General features: G+C 46.2%; 1 protein-coding gene across 8 annotated transcripts in view; it reads right to left on the reverse strand.

Moving 5' to 3' along the window:
• The window catches only part of FLT3LG (fms related receptor tyrosine kinase 3 ligand), a 619298-nt gene that overhangs the window by 134545 nt on the left and 462687 nt on the right, over positions 1 to 22066 (reverse strand). For 7 of the 8 annotated variants that reach the window (XR_011260435.1, XM_069606286.1, XM_069606316.1 and 4 more), the window contains one exon: positions 19828 to 20014. Coding sequence is in view for 7 of the 8 variants with exons in the window: in XM_069606286.1 (XP_069462387.1) it covers positions 19828 to 20014 (187 nt within the window). In the remaining variant the exon portion in view is untranslated. Of the gene's footprint in view, positions 1 to 1749; positions 2545 to 19827; positions 20015 to 22066 lie in introns of those variants that run through there. The other variant, XM_069606332.1, reaches the window with a different exon arrangement.

The following is a 22066-nucleotide window of genomic DNA, read 5'->3' on the forward strand; positions in this document are numbered from 1 at the left end:
AAGGATTTGTATGGATATGTGTAATATGTGTACATATTAAGAGAGAGAAATGTAAAAGGGTGGAAGGGGGAGGCTTGGTGTGACCGAACTGATTAGGTCAACACCATCACCATTTTTAAAGAGTCAGGGAAGTGAGTAAAGATGGGGAAGTCGGTATTGACTGCAGCCAGAGTTGGAGTGTTGTGGTGGCAATCTAAGTTTCCTGTCGCCATCACTGAGAGTTTGGGTTGGTGGGAGTGGAAGTGGTCAGAAATTAAAGAGGTTTTATTTTAGAATGGCTAGGCATTCCAGAGGCAGAAAGGGAGGTCGATGGGCATATAGGGCATGAAGAGGTAGATGGGGCAGAGTTAGGTATAAAGTGGACAGGTTATGTGAGTTTAGGGTAGGCAGAGCAAGGGAGAGGGGAAGAGCAATGGTTCTGTCTGGTGGGAGGTCGAGTGAACAGGAGGGTAGGTAGAGAATCTGTGATAAAGGAAGAGAGATGACAATGTGCAGGAGAATTAGGGAGCTTCTAAGCTTCTAAGTGTGGGATTAGTGATGCAGTCTACATACTCCAAAGTCATCTATCATGTACACCGTCTACCTAACACCCATTTTCAGTCTCCCTTTTCTGAGTCACCCAGATAACTATGTCCAGGAAAAATTATTAAAATCTACAAAGGTCTGGTCAAGTGGTCTTTGCAGGATCCAATCCACCACTGCCGGTGGGGCAGAGAAGGTAGGCTGTAGTGACAAGGGCCTTATCAGGACTTGTTTCAACTGGTCGCCATGTTTTCAAGGAGACACCACTGTTGTGAGTGCCTAGAAGGTCAGTTGGTGGAATAAATGTCCCTTTCAGGGTCAAGAGTGCTATCTCAGAGTGAACCCGGAGCGCATCCCTCTTGGTGGAGAATGGGGGGTAAGGCTGCAGGGCTGGGCACTCCGGTATTGAAGGGAAGAGCTCATGGACAAAAGAAGATGGGAGACTGCCAGGGTCAGACCTGATCACATGTTCTATGGAGGAAGCAATCCGCCACACGTCAGGTGAGCGAGGTAGGCTGGGGTGATGAGGCCCTTAGAAGGAGTTGCTGCGGTGGACTTGCTTGGATCTTGGAGCCAGATCTGCTATTGATAGTGGAATCATTGGCCCTCTCAGGCTCAAGTGTGCCACCTCACAGTGAACAGGTAGCCCACCTCTCTTGATGGAGAGTGAGCGGCTCTCTGTACAGTGCATGGGTTGAATTCCTTGTCTGGTGTATAAGCCAAGCCCGTTGTTGGGTGTATGTATTCTACATAGGGCCATGCCTCCTCTTCATCACATTGCAGGCATTCTTTTTTTTCCACCTACCATTTTGCACAGGTTCTTCTGTTCTTTGGGAACGGAACTGACCCTAAGATTTTCCTCATGTTGTGGCACAATCAGTTTATGGATCGAAGAATACATACAAGGAAATAGGTCTTTGTTAGCCTTTGACACTGAAGGCTTCTTTCCCAGCTTTGAAGGCGTGTCTCCTAACAACAGCACAGGTTGTCTTGTTATCTGGGCATCAGGGATAAAGATCATCATAAAACAATTTTTCAAACCTCGTTAGGTTCAAATGTAAACGCCACATTTTCAAACTTAAAAGCCAACATTTCCAAAGAAATTCACACCTTTGCATCAGGTTCAAAGGAGAAATACTTTCATAACAATGCTAGTAAACGATATGCAATAAGAACTGTCTTTCTTTAAATAATGATACGTCATAAAAGGAAGACTAATACTAATAATAGCAATCACACAAGTTGTTATATTATAATAATACAATTGCATTCAATTTTTCCATAAAAATAGTAGATTTATATGTAGGAGCGACACATCAGTAAGGAACGTGGAAGAGGGGAGCGAAGGGTTGTCGCGGAGGGTTCGTGATGTAGGCAAATAAACACTGGGATGCTCATACTTGGTTTTCTCAACACATTTCGCACATAAAATGGCGTATGCAGTCTCTTCGTTAAGAGGGCACATTCAACTAAAATGTGGACCTTCTCAGCCATGGAGACGTAGACCTCTTGATGATGGGCAGAGAGAGCAGAAATTGCAGCACTTTATGAAGCAACAGGCATCTGGCCAATCACAAAGAAAAACTGACTCTCGTTTGCAAATTCTCTCGCGATGGTGAATGGATCCTCGATGTCCAGAGGCACTCTCCTCCATTGAGTGTCAGGGATCTCTTTAATGAGCCTTCTTGACGGGCATGCCTCCCGGTTCAAGACAGTTGGCCACGCTGCTATTGAGGGTGAATATTTTAGGGGAAGTGCACAGGTATAATACAGACCTCTTCTTTTTTTGCTGGGGTCACCAAAGAGCTCTACGAAGCAGAAACACCATTTTGTCTAAAGTGCCAATTCTTGTGTGTCCTTATCCTGCCGATTGTTTGTCGGTTGGTAGTCTGGGAAGCCGCAGTCTTGATACAGGCAGTACATGCAGGACCAATGCTTGGGTGCATCTAATTTTTTCTTAGTGACTGATTTTCTTATCTTTCTTTTTTCTCCTATATTTTTTTTCTCTGCGCTTGTTTGGAACTGAGAAGATAAAAAGCTTACAGTCATTTTTGCACTATTGCCCAACATGTGATTTGCACTTTGCTGCAATATAATAGCCTGCGTGTCTGCAAGACACCTACCACACATGTATTTTTTCCAAATCAATGGCACACCTAAGAAAACTTTAACTGGAAGTCTTACTCTCTCTGTGTGGTGCTGGATGCACACGGCAATGCATATGTGCAATGTTTTAGCTCAATATGTTGCATTTTCTACTTTCTTACAGTGAGAAACTGAATGCCATCTCAAAGAGAGGGATCTCTGGGTATACTATGCGCAATAGTATATGCATTTGTAGACAATTCATTACCATAAAGTTGCTAGTGCAGAGGAAGGACAGGAACATTGAAACCAGGGATCAGTCTTGAGTGCTGGGTTCAAACCTATCTGGCAATGTGTAACATTTTTGTAGGGCAAATTATTATCCCCTAAAATGGCCCACAACGTAGACTATGTGATTGCAATGTGCACAATTGTCTCTTAAACAGACAGGTGGTGAGTAAAATAAAACAAAACATATAAAAAACGCGGTCCATTACAGGGACATGATAATAGGGTGCAGCCATTAAAGCTGGGTTGCAACCTCTTTACCAGTGCTCTACATTGCTGTCTCTTTTTAGTTTCTACGAGGCAAAGTGACCACATGTCAAGCGGCTGCAACTACGCAAAGACATCCTTCAACATTCCCGGCACTAATTTTTTGGAATGGTACCCTGGCTGATTTGATTGGTCCATACACGTCTCTTAAATTACTCCCATAACATAGGACCATTAAATACAACAATATGGACATTTGGAAAAAAGGATAGGAAAAAAGGACAACTAAAACTGAAAGAGCACAGCTAGTCTGAGGGGATCTAGATTTTGGAACTGAACAATGAACCATTGAAAGACTACCATCAGGACTCCAGGTTAATGTTCTACTCATCAATCAATGCTGTGAGGTCCTGCTAAGAACTATTTTTAGTAATAAGGAAAACGAAAAAATTATATGAATATAATACTTAAGATGATATTTGCTCATTGGATGAGTTTTTACATCGTAATATAGTTACCCAGCTAAGCAGCTATTTGCATCTGTCATTTAAAAAATAAATGGAACAGCAATGTCTAAATTCTCACATTAGTTCAGATTTGGAGGCTTTATTGAGGCACAAAAAAAGGCATTTCATGAAAATATTCTGGGGGTATGATGGTGCCCAGCAAATGGTCATATAGTGTGTTGGGCTTAATCATATATCTGCCTTCTCGAGTTTCACTAATGGGGCACTGGTATTGTGGGGAAACGCACAACCTTGTGAAATGGGGTTGAACCTCTCTGACAGCACTCTATTTTATTTCTATTTTTAAAAGTAAAGCACTGTGACCTAAAATGGCATACAATTAAAACAGGGAGAGATACCTGAATAACTTAGTCCTTGGAGGTTCACGCCCCGTGTAAATTGAAAAAACACATACATTTTGCTGCCATTGTTCCTGCTCACTCGCACTTCCTGCCCTTTCCTCTCCAGGCCCCTGCCTCATTGCCTTCCCAGCAGCTCTTTCTCAGCTCGCGGACACTTATTGGTTGACAAGGGATTGATGACCCAACAGAGACTCCTGCATACTGCTCATATAGCGAGCATCAACCAAGCTACCAAATGTTCAGTTACTTTAGTCAACGCGGCTCCTTCTTCAGTGCAAATTTCCTGCTCCCCTGTGCTCCCACTGCTCTATTCTCACCAGAAGGCCAGTCCATTCCCTTCCCAGCAGTCCTGCAGCCTGACTAACAAGAGTTATGTAATACCCTGTTCCACACAACTACAGTTGCGAAGGGTGGGTACCATTGCCTAGGCAGTTGGTGAAGTGAAAAGGCAAAGAGTGGTGTCTGTTTACCAGGCTGCTTACGCCCACCTGCCTACCAGGCAACAGACCACTCTGCAGGAGTATTAGGGGTGAGTGCTAGTGCATAAAACTCCCACTCATCCCCCAAATTGTTGGTGAACCAGGCGTCACCCCAATCACAAGGGTGACACAGGCAAAGCCTGACAGGGATACCTCCTTTGCCTCTTGTGGTGATGTGGGCCGATGGCAGGCGGGGAGGGTGGGTATGAGATAGCAAAGAAGCATCCTAGCAACAGTACTATGGTACCAAAATAAAAGAATGTCCAAACGGTATCCAGTGATATTAACAAGTTGCAAATAACGAAAGACATTTTAAACGAACCCTGAATACCGAAAAATACTGAATCTTTAGTAAAAAAAAATATGTATGGTGTGTTGGGTAAAGGATTACAACGGGTGGGGCTGGGTTTGGGGTGGGGTTATAAACCGAGGGAAACAGGGGTTTGGGGGGACCCACCCCAAAAATAAAAAAAAACATTATTTTTTCGGTACTTAGGGCCCGTTAAAAATGTTTCAGTTATTTTATTTTACGTTAAAATCACAGTGATCCTGTACAAACAAGGTTCTATAAAAAAAACGAGGCTTTTATTACACACTAGTCAAAAACTCTATAACACACCCCTTTAAGAGAAGACGCAGAATGTACAGACTTTAAGATGAAAGAAAGAGGCATTTTGGGTCGGAAGACAGGGTAGACAGGCAATATTTTCGGCAGCAATATTTAATCTAAATGAAGATGTCTTCCAAAAAGGAAGGAGTCAGAGCTTAAATATCGCTATGTCCCTTCAAGATAGGCTATGGGGACAGCACCACTACACATACATTTTAGGGTTGTTCTTGATGCTTGACAGCATTGAAAAGCCTTTTTTTGCAGTATGAGATAGTGTTGAGTTGAGCTTCTCAATGGGTCGAGTAGGCGTGAGAAACAGGCGGTATGATGGCTTTCACAGGGTTGAGCCGGCGTCGAGACAGGTTAAGACATTTGTTTCCAGCAATATGAGTCAGTGTTCACTGGGTCGCATCGGCGGTCGAGACAGGGAGACAATGGGCCTCATTACGACCCAGGCGGTAACCATGGCGCTAGCAGCGCCATGGATGCCGCCGGTATTTTACCGATTCCGCCATGGTGAATGGTGGAATTACCGCCCCATTCCAAGGTTGGCGGGGCGGTAATTCCCCATTCACCATTGGCCCTTCCCCATTCCCATTTTTGCCCCCATAGGGCTCAATGGAAATGGGGAAGGCGGTAGATACGGTACCGCAAATTGCAGTACCATAATTACCTCCAAGGTCCCTTTGCGGGTCCAATCCTTAACGGCTGGTAAAACCAGCCGTTAAGGTGGGAACCCGCAAAGGAACCTCTTAATTAGGCGGTAAGGGGTTAACGTCACTGCCACCTTTTACGGCGCCATTAACCCCTTTCCGCCTGGGTTGTAATGAGGCCCAATGCCTTCCACTGGGTCAGGTCAGCATTCAAGACTGCCAAAAGGACTGCTTCTGATGGGAAGAGTCAGCGTGGAGGTGGCTCAAAGAGCAGTTTTCAGGGGTATGAAATGTGTAGATTGACCAAAGCAGCTCTGTGGGGCCTGAGGCAGCTCGAAATGACTCGAACACAGCTGAGTCGTCTTAAAGAGTAGATCAAGGTGATAGAAAGAGCTTAAGGGCATTTGTTCACTTCTTGATTGCTGAAGGACACAGTCCACGCCCTCCAGGAATAAGCAGAGTCCTCCTTCTGCCCTTCGCAACCAGGAAGATTTCTAGAGAGCACTAGTAAGTGCTGACATCTCCAGTGAGCAGAATCCTGATTCTAGTGTTCAGGCAGCAGAGAGGCCTGATCCACACAGCAGTTTACCCCAAATGTTCGTCTGGGATGGGTTGGGAAAGGGTCTTTCTCCCTTCTTGGGGGCCTCTATCTTCACCTCTATGGCAGATGATTTTGGGCAGACTGTACCCCAATAGAGCTGTAGGGAAATCCTTTTTCTTCTGAAGTCCAACAATGATGTAATAAAAGGAAGGGGGGTGTAACCAGCTTATATGATCAATTTGACACAGTGGATTGGTTCATTCACAGACTTCTCTGTGGGGCCTATAGTGGCTGCTGTGTGCAGTGTCTTTACCTGGTGATTGCAGTCCCATTGTTCTTTGTCTGCAGAAAGTGGGGAGAGGGCATAGGAGGTGTAGGAGCCCAGGGAGATTCCAAGATGATATGGTCCTTCTCCTGACAGGTACACCTCTCCTGGCTACTCTAACTCCACCCTGTCTACTGTCTGCTCTTCACAAAGAGTCTCTAGTCATTATTACCCTGCTGTAACTTCTTCTTGCTGGCAGTGACTGTCAATTGAAGAAGGGGGGGATTCTCCCTGCCCCCTCGGCACGATCCTATCCGCATTAAAGGTGACAGGCCTTTCCCAGAGAGAACAAAGTCTTTGCTGGGGCTGAGCCCAAATTGTCTGTTTTGGGTGTAACTCAGTCGCAGGCAGGGAATACACAGAAGGCCCTGATAGAAAGGGTCCCTAGAAACCAACTTGACAATAAAATGACACCAAAATGTTTTGGCCAATAATTGTAGATTCCCAGAGGCCGCCATGACAAACCTAGAAATGGCTTATAATTAGTTATTAATCTGGAAACAAGCCTCGGAAGCACATGTGTATATATATAATTTGGATCACGGCTGCCCATAGTTAAAGGCAGTACCTGGATGTAGAATCTTTGAGTTCCATCAGGCTGTTTGCAGGAATGCACATTTTACTCTGTAAATTCCATGTTGCCTAATACAACGTAGCTGCTGGAGGATTATTGGTAGTCGGGCTCGGCAGAGTTACACGTGTGCACTATACTTTTCATCATGCAGCATTTATGAAAGTGAGTCTGATTAACAGAGCTCACTTACACACACTTACACGCACACACACACACACACACACACACACACACACACACACACACACACACACACACACACACACACACACACACACACACACACACACACACACACACACACACACACACACACACACACACACACACACACACACACACACACACACACACACACACACACACACACACACACACACACACACACACACACACACACACACACACACACACACACACACACACACACACACACACACACACACACACACACACACACACACACACACACACACACCTGCTATATGTTGCCGCTGGAAGCCCCCACTCCCTGCTGCTTTTGGGTGTCTCCACAGTATTTTGTTCCTCTGTGTCCTCAGTATAGCTTTCTCCTAGGAGCCCCACTGCAGTTTGCTCCTTGGGGCTCCAATGTAATGTGGTCCTTGCTTTCCCCACTGAATGTTTCACCTGGTTACACCCACTGTATACAGCTCCAGGGTGACCTACTTGGTCCTGCTCTTGGATGCTACCGCTGTATTTTTCACCTGAGAGGCACGTTGTGGCTTTCTTCTAGGTGTCCCCGTTGTATTTTGCTCCTGGTTGTCCACATTGTATTCTGCCCCGGTTGTCCCCATTGTATTCTGCCCCTGGTTGTCCCCTTTGTGTTCTGCTCCTGGATGCCCCACTGTATTTTGATCCTCAGTGCCCCCACTGTATTTTGCTTCTGAATGCCCCACTGTATTTTGTGGCTGGTTCCCACTGCACCCCTCCCCCCCACTGTTTTTAATGTCCCCACTGTATGTTGCTCATTGGTGTCTTTGCTAATCCCACCCCCCTCTCTTTCTGACACAAACCTCACATTTAACCAACTCATATCTCCACCTCTTACGACAGTAGTCACAGAGTTCAACCTTCGCACACGGCAGCAGTCTGCCAACAAAAGCCACTGTAGCTTTCCACTGAGCTATTGCATGACTCAACCCTTCAACCTCTGTCACATCAATCAGCTGCTCTCTCTCTCGCAACTCTGACTTTTAATTAATTGATCTTTGGCTCCCCCCTCTGGATGAAACACACACCTATGTGTCACTGCCACAAACCCCTAAGAAAATCGCTGACACCTAGCTTATGATTTCCTTCTACCTCCTGCCTACCCAAGACCCCCCTAACCCCTCTCTTCTTGTAGGGCAGCAAGGGCAACAAGTTGGCCGCTGTGCACAATACAGAAACACATTACATGATGGTATTAGACTGAAAATGGAAGCAGAGAAGAGGTTATAAGTATTGACTGGCCATATACCAGATAGACAACAAAGAGCAGGCATGCACAGTGAAGAGAGCATTTTGTGAGCCTTTAAAGCCATTGATGCAAATCCGTCCTATGTTATGTTATGTTACTTTGCATTTATATAGCGCCTTATATACCATTGGTATGGTCTGAAGGCGCTGGTAGGTTGAACGCCCTTGGGAACCGATGTTCAGGTCAGTGGAGAGAGTAGAAGGAGTCAAAAGGTGCTTGTGAGCACCGGGTATGTGTGCAGCTCATGCGGTATTCGTGTAATAGCTGCTTCATAGCAGTAGGTGTGGTGGAGAGAGATCAGGTGTATGTGTTCGCTCTGGTAGGATTTATCCAGACCGGATGTGGCTGTGTTAGGCCTGAGGAGAACACCTGGCTGGGGGATCTAACCAGCAGTGTTTACTTAGAATGATGTGGAGTGAGCGGCGGATGTTGGTATGAGAACAGTTATACCGAATGGTGTCATAGTATCCCTGTGTTCTATTTGAGTGGTGATGTAAAGGCGAGAGTAAGCGTGGTGCTGTGATATGATGAGTTGTATGCTCTTTCAAACGTTCTCTGCATTTCAAACCGTACTATATACGTCACGTAAATCTATGCGCTCCAGTCCGTTCCATGCACTCCTATCCGCTCCATGCACCCAGTCTGCTCGATACACTCTGGTCTGCTCCGCGCACTCATGGATTCCAGCCCGCCACGCACTCTTCAGTCCGCCCGCGCGCTCCAGTCCACCCTGCGCGCTCCAGTCTGGCCTACGCATGCACCCTTGTCTGCTCTACACATGTACTCTTGTCTGCTCCATGCATGTACTCTAGACTGCCCCACGTAAGTATTCATGTCAGCCCCACGCATGCATTGTCTGTCCCATGCTCTACTCATCCATTCTACTCATCAGTAATGGACGCAATCAGTGCTCGTTCGTTCTACGTACTCGTCCTCTCTACGCAATACGTCCGCTCACTCTGGGCACTCGTTCGCTCCGGCACTCATCCGCTTTATGCCTCACACGTACTATGCATTCACCTGTTTTACGCACTCATGTCCTCTATGCACTCATCCCCTTCTAGGCACTCATCCCCTCTAGGCACTCATCCTCCTCTAGGCATTCATCCATCTCTACGCACTCATCCATCCCCCTCTACGCACTCATCCATCCCCCTCAACGCACTCATCCATCCCCCTCTACGCACTCATCCATCCCCCTCTACGCACTCATCCATCCCCCTTTACGCACTCATCCATCCCCCTCTACGCACTCATCGACCCCCCTCTACGCACTCATCCAGCCCCCTCTAGGCACTCGTCCCCCTCTATGCACTCGTCCCCCTCTACGCACTCGTCCCCCTCTACGCACTCGTCCCCCTCTACGCACTCATCCCCGTCTACGCACTCATCCCCCTTTGTGCACTCACCCCCCTATACGTGCTTATCCCCCTCTACGCGCTCATCCTCTTCTACGCGCTCATCCCGCTCCCATGGTCATCCGCTCCCCGCCCTCATCGGCTCCCCCCCTCATCCGCTCCCCACACTCATCCGCTCCCCACACTCATCCGCCTTAAGCATTTGTGCTTTTCACGCGTTCAACAGAAATATCCTGTTCTATCTAATTATCTCTTCACTCATTGCTTTGTACACTCATCCGCTTTATACACTGATCCGCTTCATACACTCGTCCGCTCCATGCACTCGTCCGCTCCATACACTCGTCCTCTCCAAACACTCGTCTGCTCCAAACACTCGTCTGCTCCAAACACTCGTCCGCTCCAAACACTCAGCCGCTCCAAGCACTTGACCACTATAAATACTTGTCCGCTCTGTTTTACGCACTCCTGCGTTCTACTCACTTCTCTGTATTTACGCACTCATCAGCTGTACAAGCTCGTCCGCTCCACAACCCAGCCGTTCTAGACACTCATCCACACAACATGTTTGTTCATTCTATACACTCACACATTTGCATTCTTCCACTCAGCGCATTCATCTATTTCATCTGCTTCATCCATTCTAACCATTTCATCCACGCTGTTCACTTCGTTTACTCCACATACATTCTGTCAATTTCCGGAGTTAAAATCTCTTTACTGTTTCCGTATAATTTAGTCTTATTAACCATTTCACTGCTTTGATCTATTTTATTGGATTATTAGCTGTCAATTTCTCGCATCAGGTAGTTTGTTGGGTTTGGTGTCATTGAGTTGCTGTTAGACTGTTTGGGTTAGTTTGGTCTGGCTTGGGTTTTCAGCAGTTTGCAGAAAGACGTTAAATCCTCAGTTAGGCGGATGTGGGGTGGGAGTGAGTTCCATAGTGTGGGGCTAAGGCTGAGAATGATGATCCGCCTAACCTGACTGAGTTTGTCTTCGGTATGACTAGGAGGCCGGCTGTGCTAGATCTTAGGGTGTGGGCGGGGTGATAGGGTTTTAGTTTGTCTTGAAGATATTGGGGTCCGGTTTGATGCAGTGCTCGATGAGAGTTGCATAAGGTTTTGAAGGTCACCCATCGGGCTACTGGAAGCCAGTGCAGTGTCTTAAGGGCTGGGGAGATGTGGTCTCTCGGGCCGAGAGCAAGTAGCAATTTGGCTGCCGCGTTTTGTGCCCTTTGAAGTTTATTCAGTTGGTACGCATGAACTCCGAGGTATAGGGGGTTTGCGTAGTCCAGTCTAGATATAACGATTGATTGGACCGCAGAGAGTCTGTTGGGAAAGGAGAGTTATGGAAAGATGTGCCTAAGGGTTTTAAGGTGGTAGTGGCAGGATTTAGAGACATTGTTGACTTGGCGCGAGAGTGTTAGGTCAGAGTCAAGGGTGCATCCAAGATTTTTCACTAATTTGGAGGGGGTTGGTAAGTTGCCCATGGTGGATGGCCATGGTAATGGGTGCGAAAGAAGTTTGGAGTTGCCACATACCATGATTTCTGTTATGGAGGGGTTTAACAGGAGGTGGCTTTGGGTCATCCAGAGTTCTATGTCAAGGAGGCAGGAGGCCAGGTCAGGTCAGGAGTTGGGATTTGAGTTCAGGAGTTTTAGAATTAGTTGAGTGTCGTCAGCGTAGTTGTAGCATAGGATGTTGTGTGAACGAATTATTGGAGGGAGGGTGATCAAGTAGCGGTTGAACAGGGGGGCAGATAGCCAAGCTCCTTGTGGGACTCCTGTGTCGACTGGTCGGGCTTGGGAGGTATAGGTGGAGAGTATCGTTATTTGATACCTGTCTCTGAGGAATGAAGCTATCCATTTAAGAGCCGTTCCACGAATTCCTAGGGAGTGGAGGCGGTCTAGGAGGATTGAGTGATTGATTGTGTCAAAGGCGGCGGATAGGTCAAGAAGGATTAGTGCGGCGCATCCCGCGGAGTCTGCTGTCATTTTAAGGTCATCCCAGATTGAAGTTAGGGTGCTTTCAGTTCCGTGACGGGCTCTGAAGCCTGATTGGGTGGGGTCTAGCAGATTGTTGGCTTGGACAAAGGCATTTAGTTGAGAGTATGCGGATCGGTCAATGAGTTTGGCAAGGAACCTGGTGTTTGAGATGGGGCGGTAGTTTTTGGGCTCGAGAGGGTCCAGCGAAGGTTTTGACATGGACCGTTTTGAATGCGTCGGGAAAGATACCAGAGGAAAGGGAAGCATTTATGATGGATCTTGCGTGTTCTCCTGCGCAGGTGGAAGCGAAAATTTCTTTGAGGGTTGTGGCTGGGCAAGGGTCTAGCGGCGAGCCAGATGGTTTGCGGGCAGATAGAAGTTTGAGAAATTGCTCTGGTGATATTGGACTAAAGGATTCAAACGTTGGTTGCGTAGAGGTCGCAGCTGGTGGGTTGGCCGGTACGGGCGGCAAATTGCCTGGTGGATGTAAGAGAGCAAGTTTGGTGGCTTGATTATTTGTTCTTTCGAGAGCCGTGGTGTAAAAATGGAGGGAGAGTGAGTCACACAGTGATTGTGAGGGGGTCGGGACGGTCATTGTGCAAGCTGGATTGGTGAATTCGGCGATGATTTTGTGGAGTTCCTTGCTTGGGTTTTTGCAGTTTAGGATTCGGAAGTTATAGTGGGCTTTTTTTGCTTTCCGGATTTCGGCCTTGTACTGATAAAGGTGTCGGGCGAAGGTGGCCCTGCTCTCCTGGGTTTTGTCTTTCTGCCATTTGCGTTCCAGATATTTATATATTTGCTTACTGATCTTCAACTCAGGAGTGAACCATCTGGGGAAGAGGCCACGGCGGGTTGATGGTTTGCAAGGGGGTGTGAGCCGCAACAGAGATGCTTTGAGCCATGAGTCAAAGGCGTCAGGGGTTAGCTGTTTGTTGGGATGGCAGGTCGGTGGTGGAGACTGGAGGAGTGCGTCGGCTAGGTCCGGAGTGATTGTTCGTTTTTTCCAGCATTTGCGTAGATTCGGAGGTTCAGATTCAAGTACTGGAAGGGGGTCGGGTGAGCGAATGGTGAATGAGAGAATGAAATGATCGGACCAGATGATAGGGGTGGGGGGCTTTAAATGAATCAGGGTGTTGGAGCTAAAGATGGCATCAAGAGTGTGTCCTTTATAGTGAGTCGGGCCATTTATGTGGGGTTGGAGGTTAATTGCAACTAGACCGTCAACCAGAGAATGTGTCATAGGGTTGGTGGGGATATCGAGCCATTTGTTGAAGTCTCCAAGAAGGGTGAGGTTGGGATGGTTTAGTTGAAGGGTGGCAACAGAGTCGCAGAGGTTGTTTGCGAATTGTCTATCGTAGCCAGGGGGCCTGTAGATTATTAGGAAGCTGTGTGAGAGCGACGGGGAGAGGGATAGTTTAACAAGGAGAGACTCGCAGTAAGGAATGGAAGGTTGGTTGTCGATGATTGAGACATGGAAGAGAGACTTGAAGATGAATGCTACTCCCCCTCCTCTGGAGGGACGGTTCAGTGCGATGAGGGAGAAGTCAGGGGGAAAGGCTTCATTAGCAATTGAGGCGAAGTCGTCAGAGAACCAGGTTTCAGTGACGAAAACCAGGTCTGGTTTGTCAGAGGTGAGGAGGTCATAGATGCAGTGTCTGTTTTTTGCTACGGATCAGGCATTAAATAGGATGCAGTTCACATCGGTAGGTGAGGTTGGTCTCGGAGCTGGCGCGGAAGGGGACGGTGGCGGAGAGAGTGGAGACTGGGCCGGAAGAGGGGTATGGTGGGCGATGCTTGATGGGAATAGTGGGCGAGCAGAAAAATTGGCGGGCTTCGGATGCGATTGGGTGGCTGCGTGTGTTAGGCTGATCAGGTTTGGTTCGGGGAACCCTAGGTTGGGGTGTGAGCGGTTTGGAGCTTCAGTTGCAGTTGATGAGAAATCGAGGGAGAGGGGTTTCAGGAAAGGTGAAGCCGGGTGGGAAGGAGGTGATTGCGAGAATGAGGTGGTGGGACGAGATAGGGGAGGTGACGAGTGCTGAGAGATTGAGGGTGATCAGGTACGTTTCCTCTCTCGTTTCTTTGTTGCGATTGGAGTGTGAGAGAGGGAAGGGGGGTCAGAGGGGGAGAGGGATGCAGCTTTGGTTCTTGCTAGGGCTAGGCGTGCAGTTTTTAAGGAGGGTAAAAGGTGCGGTCGGGGGGGAAAGTGGCGGGTGTTTGTGTGCAAGGCAGGGGGTGGATGATTGCAGGGCGGGGTGTGCCTGTCATGATGGTGACGGGAGCGGGCATGGTTAACATTGACTGGTCGGTGGTGGGGTATGGGGAAGGAATGGTCCTAGGGTGGTTGGCTCGCCATCGTGCCCCTCTGGCTTGGTGTATGGAGAGGGGAATGGTAGGGAGTGCAAAGGGTGGTGGGATGCTTTGGGCACAGGGGGCCCAGCGGGAAGGCAGATCGGGAAGTGGGGGTGGTCCACGGTGGTCGTTTCCGACCAGCACTGGTGGAGTGGGTGTACTCATGCTTGGTACGAGGTTTTAGGTGGAATTTAGGAGGGCTTTCTAATTGTAATTCTAAGTTTAGTGGTGGGCACGCTTTAGGCACACTTACAGGTTCTATTTGCACAGAGATGATATTAGACTGTTGGGTGCACTTCTAGGTTCGACTGTACAAATATTAGGCTATTAGGTACGACTGTACATAGAGGTGATATTAGGCTATTAGGTAGTATTCTAAATTCAACTGTACATAGAGATGGTATTAGGTCGATTCACCAGGGACATTATTAGACTAATAGGATATTGAGCACACTTCCAAGATCGACCTCGGCAGAGAGGCTGTTGGGCGCTCTTCTAATAGGGTATTGAGCGCACTTCTAAGATCAACTTCTGCAGAGAGGCTGTTGGGCGCTCTTTTACATTTAACTTTCCCTCAGAGGCTATTGGACCCACTTCTAACTTCAACCTTCACAGAGATAGGCTATTGGGCTCACTTCTAACTTCAACTTTCACAAGGGGCAATTGGGACATCTCTAGATTCACAGAAGGGTTGTTGGGCACATTTCTAAATTCAACTCCTAGATGAACTTCTAAATCCAACTTTCACCTAGAAGCTATTGGGCAAACTTCTAAAAGAAACTTTTCACAGAGATAGGCTGTTCACAGAGATAGGCTATTGGGCAAACTTCTAATTCAACTTATAGTACACTTCTAAATTCAACTTCTACGGAGAGACTACGGGCGCAATTTTAATTCAACTTCTAATGCACTTCTAAATTCAACTTTCACAGAAAGGGAGTTGGATACACTTCTAAGATCAACTTTTGACAGAGATAGGCTATTGGGCACACTTCTAAAAGAAACTTTTCACAGAGAGGCTGTTCACAGAGATAGGCTATTGGGCACACTTCTATATTCGAATTTCACAGAGAGGGAGTTGGACAAACTTCTAAATGCAACTTTTCACAGAGATAGGCTATTGGGCACACTTCTAAATTCAACTTTCACAGAGATGGGCTATTGGGCTCACTTCTAGATGCAGCTTTTCACAGAGATAAGCTATTGGGCACACTTCTAAATGCAACTTTTCAGAGAGATAGGCTATTGGGCGCACTTCTAAATGCGGCTTTCACAGAGAGGGAGTTGGGCCCACTTCTAAATGCAACTTTCCACAGAGATAGGCTATTGGGAACACTTCTAGATTCAACTTTCACAGAGACGGAGTTGGGCACCTTTCTAAATGCAACTTTTCACTGAGATAGGCTATTGGGCACACTTCTAAAAGAAACCTTTCACAGAGATAGGCTGTTCACAGAGATAGGCTATTGGGCACACTTCTAGATTCAACTTTAACAGAGAGGGAGTTGGGCACCCTTCTAAATGCAACTTTTCACCGAGATAGGCTATTGGGCACACTTCTAAAAGAAACTTTTCACAGAGATAGGCTGTTCACAGAGATAGGCTATTGGGCACACTTCTATATTCGACTTTCACAGAGAGGGAGTTGGGCAAACTTCTAAATGCAACTTTTCACAGGGATAGGCTATTGGGCACACTTCTAAATTCAACTTTCACAGAGATGGGCTATTGGGCTCACTTCTAGGTGCAGCTTTTCACAGAGACAAGCTATTGGGCACACTTCTAAATGCAACTTTTCAGAGAGATAGGCTATTGGGCGCACTTCTAAATGCGGCTTTCACAGAGAGGGAGTTGGGCCCACTTCTAAATGAAACTTTCCACAGAGATAGGCTATTGGGAACACTTCTAGATTCAACTTTCAGAGAGATAGGCTATTGGACACACTTCTAATGCGACTTTCACAGAAGTAGGCTATTGGGCACACTTCTAATGCGACTTTCACAGAGTTAGGCTATTGGGCACAATTCTAATGCGACTTTCACAGAGATAGGCTATTGGACACACTTCTTAATGCAACATTCACAGAGATAGGCTATTGGACACACTTCTAATGCGACTTTCACAGAGATAGGCTATTGGACACACTTCTAATGCGACTTTCACAGAGATAGGCTATTGGGCACACTTCTAATGCGACTTTCACAGAGATAGGCTATTGGGAACACTTCTAGATTCAACTTTCACAGAGATAGGCTATTGGACACACTTCTAATGCGGGCTATTGGGCACACTTCTAATGCGACTTTCACAGAGATAGGCTATTGGGAACACTTCTAGATTCAACTTTCACAGAGATAGGCTATTGGGAACACTTCTAGATTCAACTTTCACAGAGATTGGCTATTGGACACACTTCTAATGCGACTTTCACAGAAGTAGGCTATTGGGAACACTTCTAGATTCAACTTTCACAGAGATTGGCTATTGGACACACTTCTAATGCGACTTTCACAGAAGTAGGCTATTGGACACACTTCTAATGAGACTTTCACAGAGATAGGCTATGTATACTAGAAGATAAGTAATAAGTAATAGTAAAAGTAATGTGAGCAACTGGTACTCCAATTAACAGTAAGCTAGAGAGCTAAATTGGCCACGAGTATTTGAAGAGTTATTTGTTTAATATAGCTAAGTCTATATGTATATATAATTTTAGCAGATTCCATGAAAGAGTGTCTAGCCCTAATTAAATATTGATGTTAAATAGGCTGCAATGTTGAAAGTACTGAAGGGAAGCACCTTGTTTCAATGAGCTACTAGTGACTAGGATGATTAATTGTTTTCTTGGTTGCTTTCCTTGGTTGTGAATTTGCTTCCTTTATTGTATTAATGAGGCTTGCTATTTTATTATTTTATTTACTTTTTGCATACAATGAAATTTGTTGGATTATATGTTTTATGTACCATGTGTAAAGTTTATAATTTAAACTAAATCACATTAATAATAAATAAATATCTATATTAGCAGAGTGTCTCTGTTTGCGTACAATCATTTTCTGCTGTCTGCATGCCAATGTGTTTATCGATAAAAGAATGCTCGTCTTCTTTGCTCATCAGTTGATAATGTAGTACAGAGCCTGGGCAAGCACTTATATTACGGTATGTCACGTTAATGGGTCTTGCTGCGTGGCTTCTTAACGCTTTGGGGCAGCAAATAAATAAGAGTGGCTTTGTAAGCGAGATAGTGGGAGCAAAGGAAGCAGGACGAGCGTTGCCATTTCATTCCCAGAGTCTGCCCAGTTCTACGACAAGATGTACCAACAACTGCACAGAGATTTGCCCAATTCTATAGGAAATGAATTTTAAATCCCTTAGGAAAATAGCGAAATCCGCAGGATCATTGGTAAAGATGACCTTATCCAGTTCCTGCATTTAATAACAATGGGCCTCATTACGGGTCTGGCCGCAGCAGTGCCTGTAACAAAGGCACGGCTGCCACCGGACCTGTGATTTTACCGGCACCCGCAAATGGGCAATTACCGGGTCGTGCCGAGGTCGGCGGACCCGGTAATTGACCATTCTCGGGTGCCGGCAATAAGGGACTCCCTTCATAACGGTGCCGGTGCATCCACGAGTTGTGCTCGCGGGTGCCGCACTGCCGCCATGTCGGACCTGGTGGGCAGAGCGAGATCCGCGAGCACAACTCGTAGTTTGACGGTACACTAGCAGCAGTGCCGGTAGCGATACCAGCGCCATTCTTGCCTTACCGTCATACTTATAATGAGGCCCAAATGTCTTCTTTTAACTGTGCATGCTGAAATTATTTGCTACCTTTTTGCCTCTTTAGAACGTCAAACAATTTAAATACTTCGGCCTGGAAAAAAAGGTTCCATGTTATAAAAGACAAAATTAAATAGGATGCAGAAACAAAGATAATCAAAAACACATCATCGATGTTGGGGCGGCGGTTTGTTAGAAGAACATTGTTAAATAGCAACCACAAGACAAGCATATGTATTACAACATTAGTTTAGCTTCATGTAGAACATGGTACGTCAAATATATGTGCTTTTGGAACGGTGTGCCCGACGCATGTGCTTTATTTAATGTAGTGCTTTGAACACTGAATAGTGTTTCAAAATGACGTTTGTTACGTTAGCACTTTGCTTCTCAGCTAGACCAAGTTATGCAGGTGTTGCCCGTCAGGTTCTCTTTTTGCTCGCATTGTGGGGCTTGAATTAATAATGGAAAGTCAAAGCTGCGACTCCCAGAATGCAAATAAAAAAGACAGGATTGGGGCAAGTTGAGAGTTGCAACTCAGTTAAATCAAACAAAATGCATTTGTATAAAGGTGTATTTGGGGAGATTGGACATGCTATCCATATAGCAGAGACTGTAAGTATAGCCCGTACTCCTCTAGTTGCAATTTGTTGAAAGCATCGACTGTCGCTGCTAACCGTTTTATCGCAGCCGCAAGACTCGACAGAGGAAGCCACTACCTGATCTGGAGCAAATACAACAAATCACCACCAAATCTGCTAGGGACGTAGAACACCCTACTCCGGTGGACAATGGTTGAAGGCATGGCTACCCGCACACATCAGAATATAGCAACGACTATAAAAAGATGTGGTTGCGCTGGTCACATACATTTCAGCCTACTTACACCAGACTACGCCTCAACACCTCTGACATCAGTATACAGCATACACCTATGACAAATTTGGGCACGCTGAACACATAGCAAGTATCTAGCACTCACGCCATCTCATGACTCTTCTCAGCGCCCACCCACATTCCTGCCCTCATAGATAGCTCTTTATCAGGGCTGGTCAGCCCTGCCAAGCCATATTTGGCCAAATGCATGCACGCATTCTAATCTTACTCAATGACCTCCAACACTCTGTACTTCGGCCCACAATGGCGTTCCCACCACCGGCGCATTGAGACTATAACAATGGTAAAAGGTGCTATAAAAGGACAACTACAGTACAACTCAATACAAATACATTTTGGAAAGACTGCCAAGACGACACTTCTAGGAACAAAAAGACAGACTTCATGATTTCTTTTTGTACATGTTTGGAGCTGACAGTGCCTGTGCCCTGTGTTTTGCTGTAATAAATCGCTGCTCTTCTCCAGTATTCTCCTGTCCGCCTGGTCCCAAGAAGGATCTTCTGATAACTGTGTTGGGACAGTAGATACTTTTTGGGTACAGACGAGAGGCGGTGTACAGATCTGAGTGAAGGAGTCTTCATTCAATCAGGGTGTGTCTAGAATCTAGAACACCATGTTAGAGTCAGGCAAACAGCATGAACCAAAAGCTCAGACCACATGATTGTTTTGGCTTCAGGTGACTGTACCACCTTTAAGAGAACTTCAAAAAAGGGCAAAGGCGGGAAACCTGAGGAGACAGGATCCCGATTACAAGAATTTCTTCTAAACTGCAAAAGACAGAAAAGTTAAGAAAGTAAACCTGTGAGAGTTAGGAAAACGGTTCTTACCGGATAGCTTACTGGAGGATTCCAAAGGAGGAGGTCGCCTTTCAGAATTGTCTGGTACACACAGGATTGCGCTACAGTTGGAAAAGTCATTTTGGATTTTGGGGTCCAGGGCATTCATCTGCCTGGTCAATTGGTTCAGGAAATCCGAGACATTCATCCGCTGATAGGTTTGGCACATGGATGATTCCTAAGAAACGCAAAGGGAGATGCAAAAAGATACAATTACATCCTTTCGGCACCGAAGTGCCATTGTAAGAATGGCAGGAAAGGTCAAGTGAGTATGACGATCTCTCCCGACCGGCGACAACTCCATCAAGAAACAATTTAGAGTACTGATCATGGCATGTTGTGACAAGCTAAGATTGGCCGGATTCAGAAGAAATACTTACCTGGAATTCTTGTTCTCCTTCATGGGAAGCTCAATCAAATTAATAAATAATGAGTTTTGAAAACTAGGTCTGGTGTTTTGGAACAGGTTTTAACAAAGGAGAGAAAACACATGCATTACGAATGTCACTGCTTAGCTGGCATCAATGCCTTGCTCTTTTTTCACTAATTTAACTTTCTATCAGCAAATCGAAGGCATACTACAGCTGTGGAAACCACATTAAATGAACCAGTAAAAAGAGGAAACAGGTAGGTGTTTTGATAAACATGTAAAGGACTGTCCTTTTCAATTTCTTTGTCCGGGTATTGCTGAGGATGGGTCATCCTTTCATTTCTCAAATCTTTCCATTGTCTCTCTGGATGAGGGCGGGGGGGTTGTTCATGATTTTAATGACGTTACCCATGGTGGGAAGCTAGAATTAATTAATCAATCTTTCATAACTTGTGTAATACAGGAGACCAGTCTCTAAGCGTCAGACCGGGAGTCAAATTTGTCTCGGGAAGATAGCTCAGCGGCAACGTGCTCACCTTGGAAGCAAGACGACATGGAGCACGCAGGTTCGATCCCCGGGTCCGCGCTTAGAAACCTCTGGGTATTAAGCGCGTTATTAATAACCTAATAATTGCTGGAGATTGCCGACTATAGAGGGATCTCTTACAATATAAGGAATGATTTTTCATGCAATCGTTTTGCATTTTCAGAAACAAATATGTTTCTTAGAAGACTGCCATGGCCTCTTTCCAATAGACCGAGCCCCATGCTCGCCTGCTTTCTTAACTTTCTTGTAGCATATGTTGTTGTTGAAAAAGTATACTTCCGGCTCGGAAGCGAGATAAGATTTGGAAGTTGGAGGATATTACTCCCTATTTTAAGCGATAGGCTTTTCAATGTAGCAAAACAATATTTTGCATCCCCAATGTTCCCATTTGTGAAGCAATATTTCAAATCTAAAATAGACACATTTTTGTAATCCATACATTTTGAATCCACAGTGTACAGTGTTGGGAGGACACTTAAATAACCCTTCCACCAAACTGACAAGAGAAAATAAACCACTTGAAGAAGATGAAACTTATCACGTCATTTGTAACTGATAGTTGCAAGCACCCCCCCACCTCCCAAAGAAAACAACATAGAAGCCTTTCGTTAAAACTCTTCGTGAAAACCTTTGTAGTTGCTGTTTCTGCTCATCTCTTTTCCCTTACTACGCAACACAAATAGAGAGAGAAACTGCAGCGAAAGAGGTGTCCTGGAGAAGCCAGGCCACCACTGCCACCAGGAATACATAAAAGGATTAAGGATTTCTTTGGGAGCTTGCCAGCTTCGGTTGAGGACGTGGGTCGGCTGTAGGAGGAAAACAAGGAGGAAGAGATGGAGGAGCAGCAGGAGGGAGGACATGAACAGGTGCACACAGGCAGCAGGAGGAACAGGAGGGGCAGCAAGTGAAATAGGAGAAGCAGAGGCAGGGCAGCAGGAGGAACAGGAGGGGCAGCAAGTGAAATAGGAGAAGCAGAGGCAGGGCAGCAGGAGGAACAGGAGGGGCAGCAAGTGAAATAGGAGAAGCAGAGGCAGGGCAGGAGGAGGAACAGGAGGCAGAAGAGAGGAAGCAGGTGCAGCAGAAGAATGTGGGCGGAGGGCAGGAGGATTAATAACCCAGGTGAGGAGCAGTAGGAGGGGCATCCGGAGGTAGTGCATGAGGCCCGTACAGGGCAGCTGAAGGACACAGATATGATGAAGGAAGAAGAGGGGCAGATGTAGAAAGCGTGGCAGCTGGAGGAGATGGAGGAGGAGGTGCAGGCTGAGCAATCTGATGGTTGTGGCTCCAGTCCCGTGGAGGGAGCAACGTGGAGC

Source organism: Ambystoma mexicanum, chromosome 1p, assembly GCF_040938575.1.
Source record: "Ambystoma mexicanum isolate Mex_15411 chromosome 1p, UKY_AmexF1_1, whole genome shotgun sequence".
Taxonomy (NCBI): Eukaryota; Metazoa; Chordata; class Amphibia; order Caudata; family Ambystomatidae; genus Ambystoma; species Ambystoma mexicanum.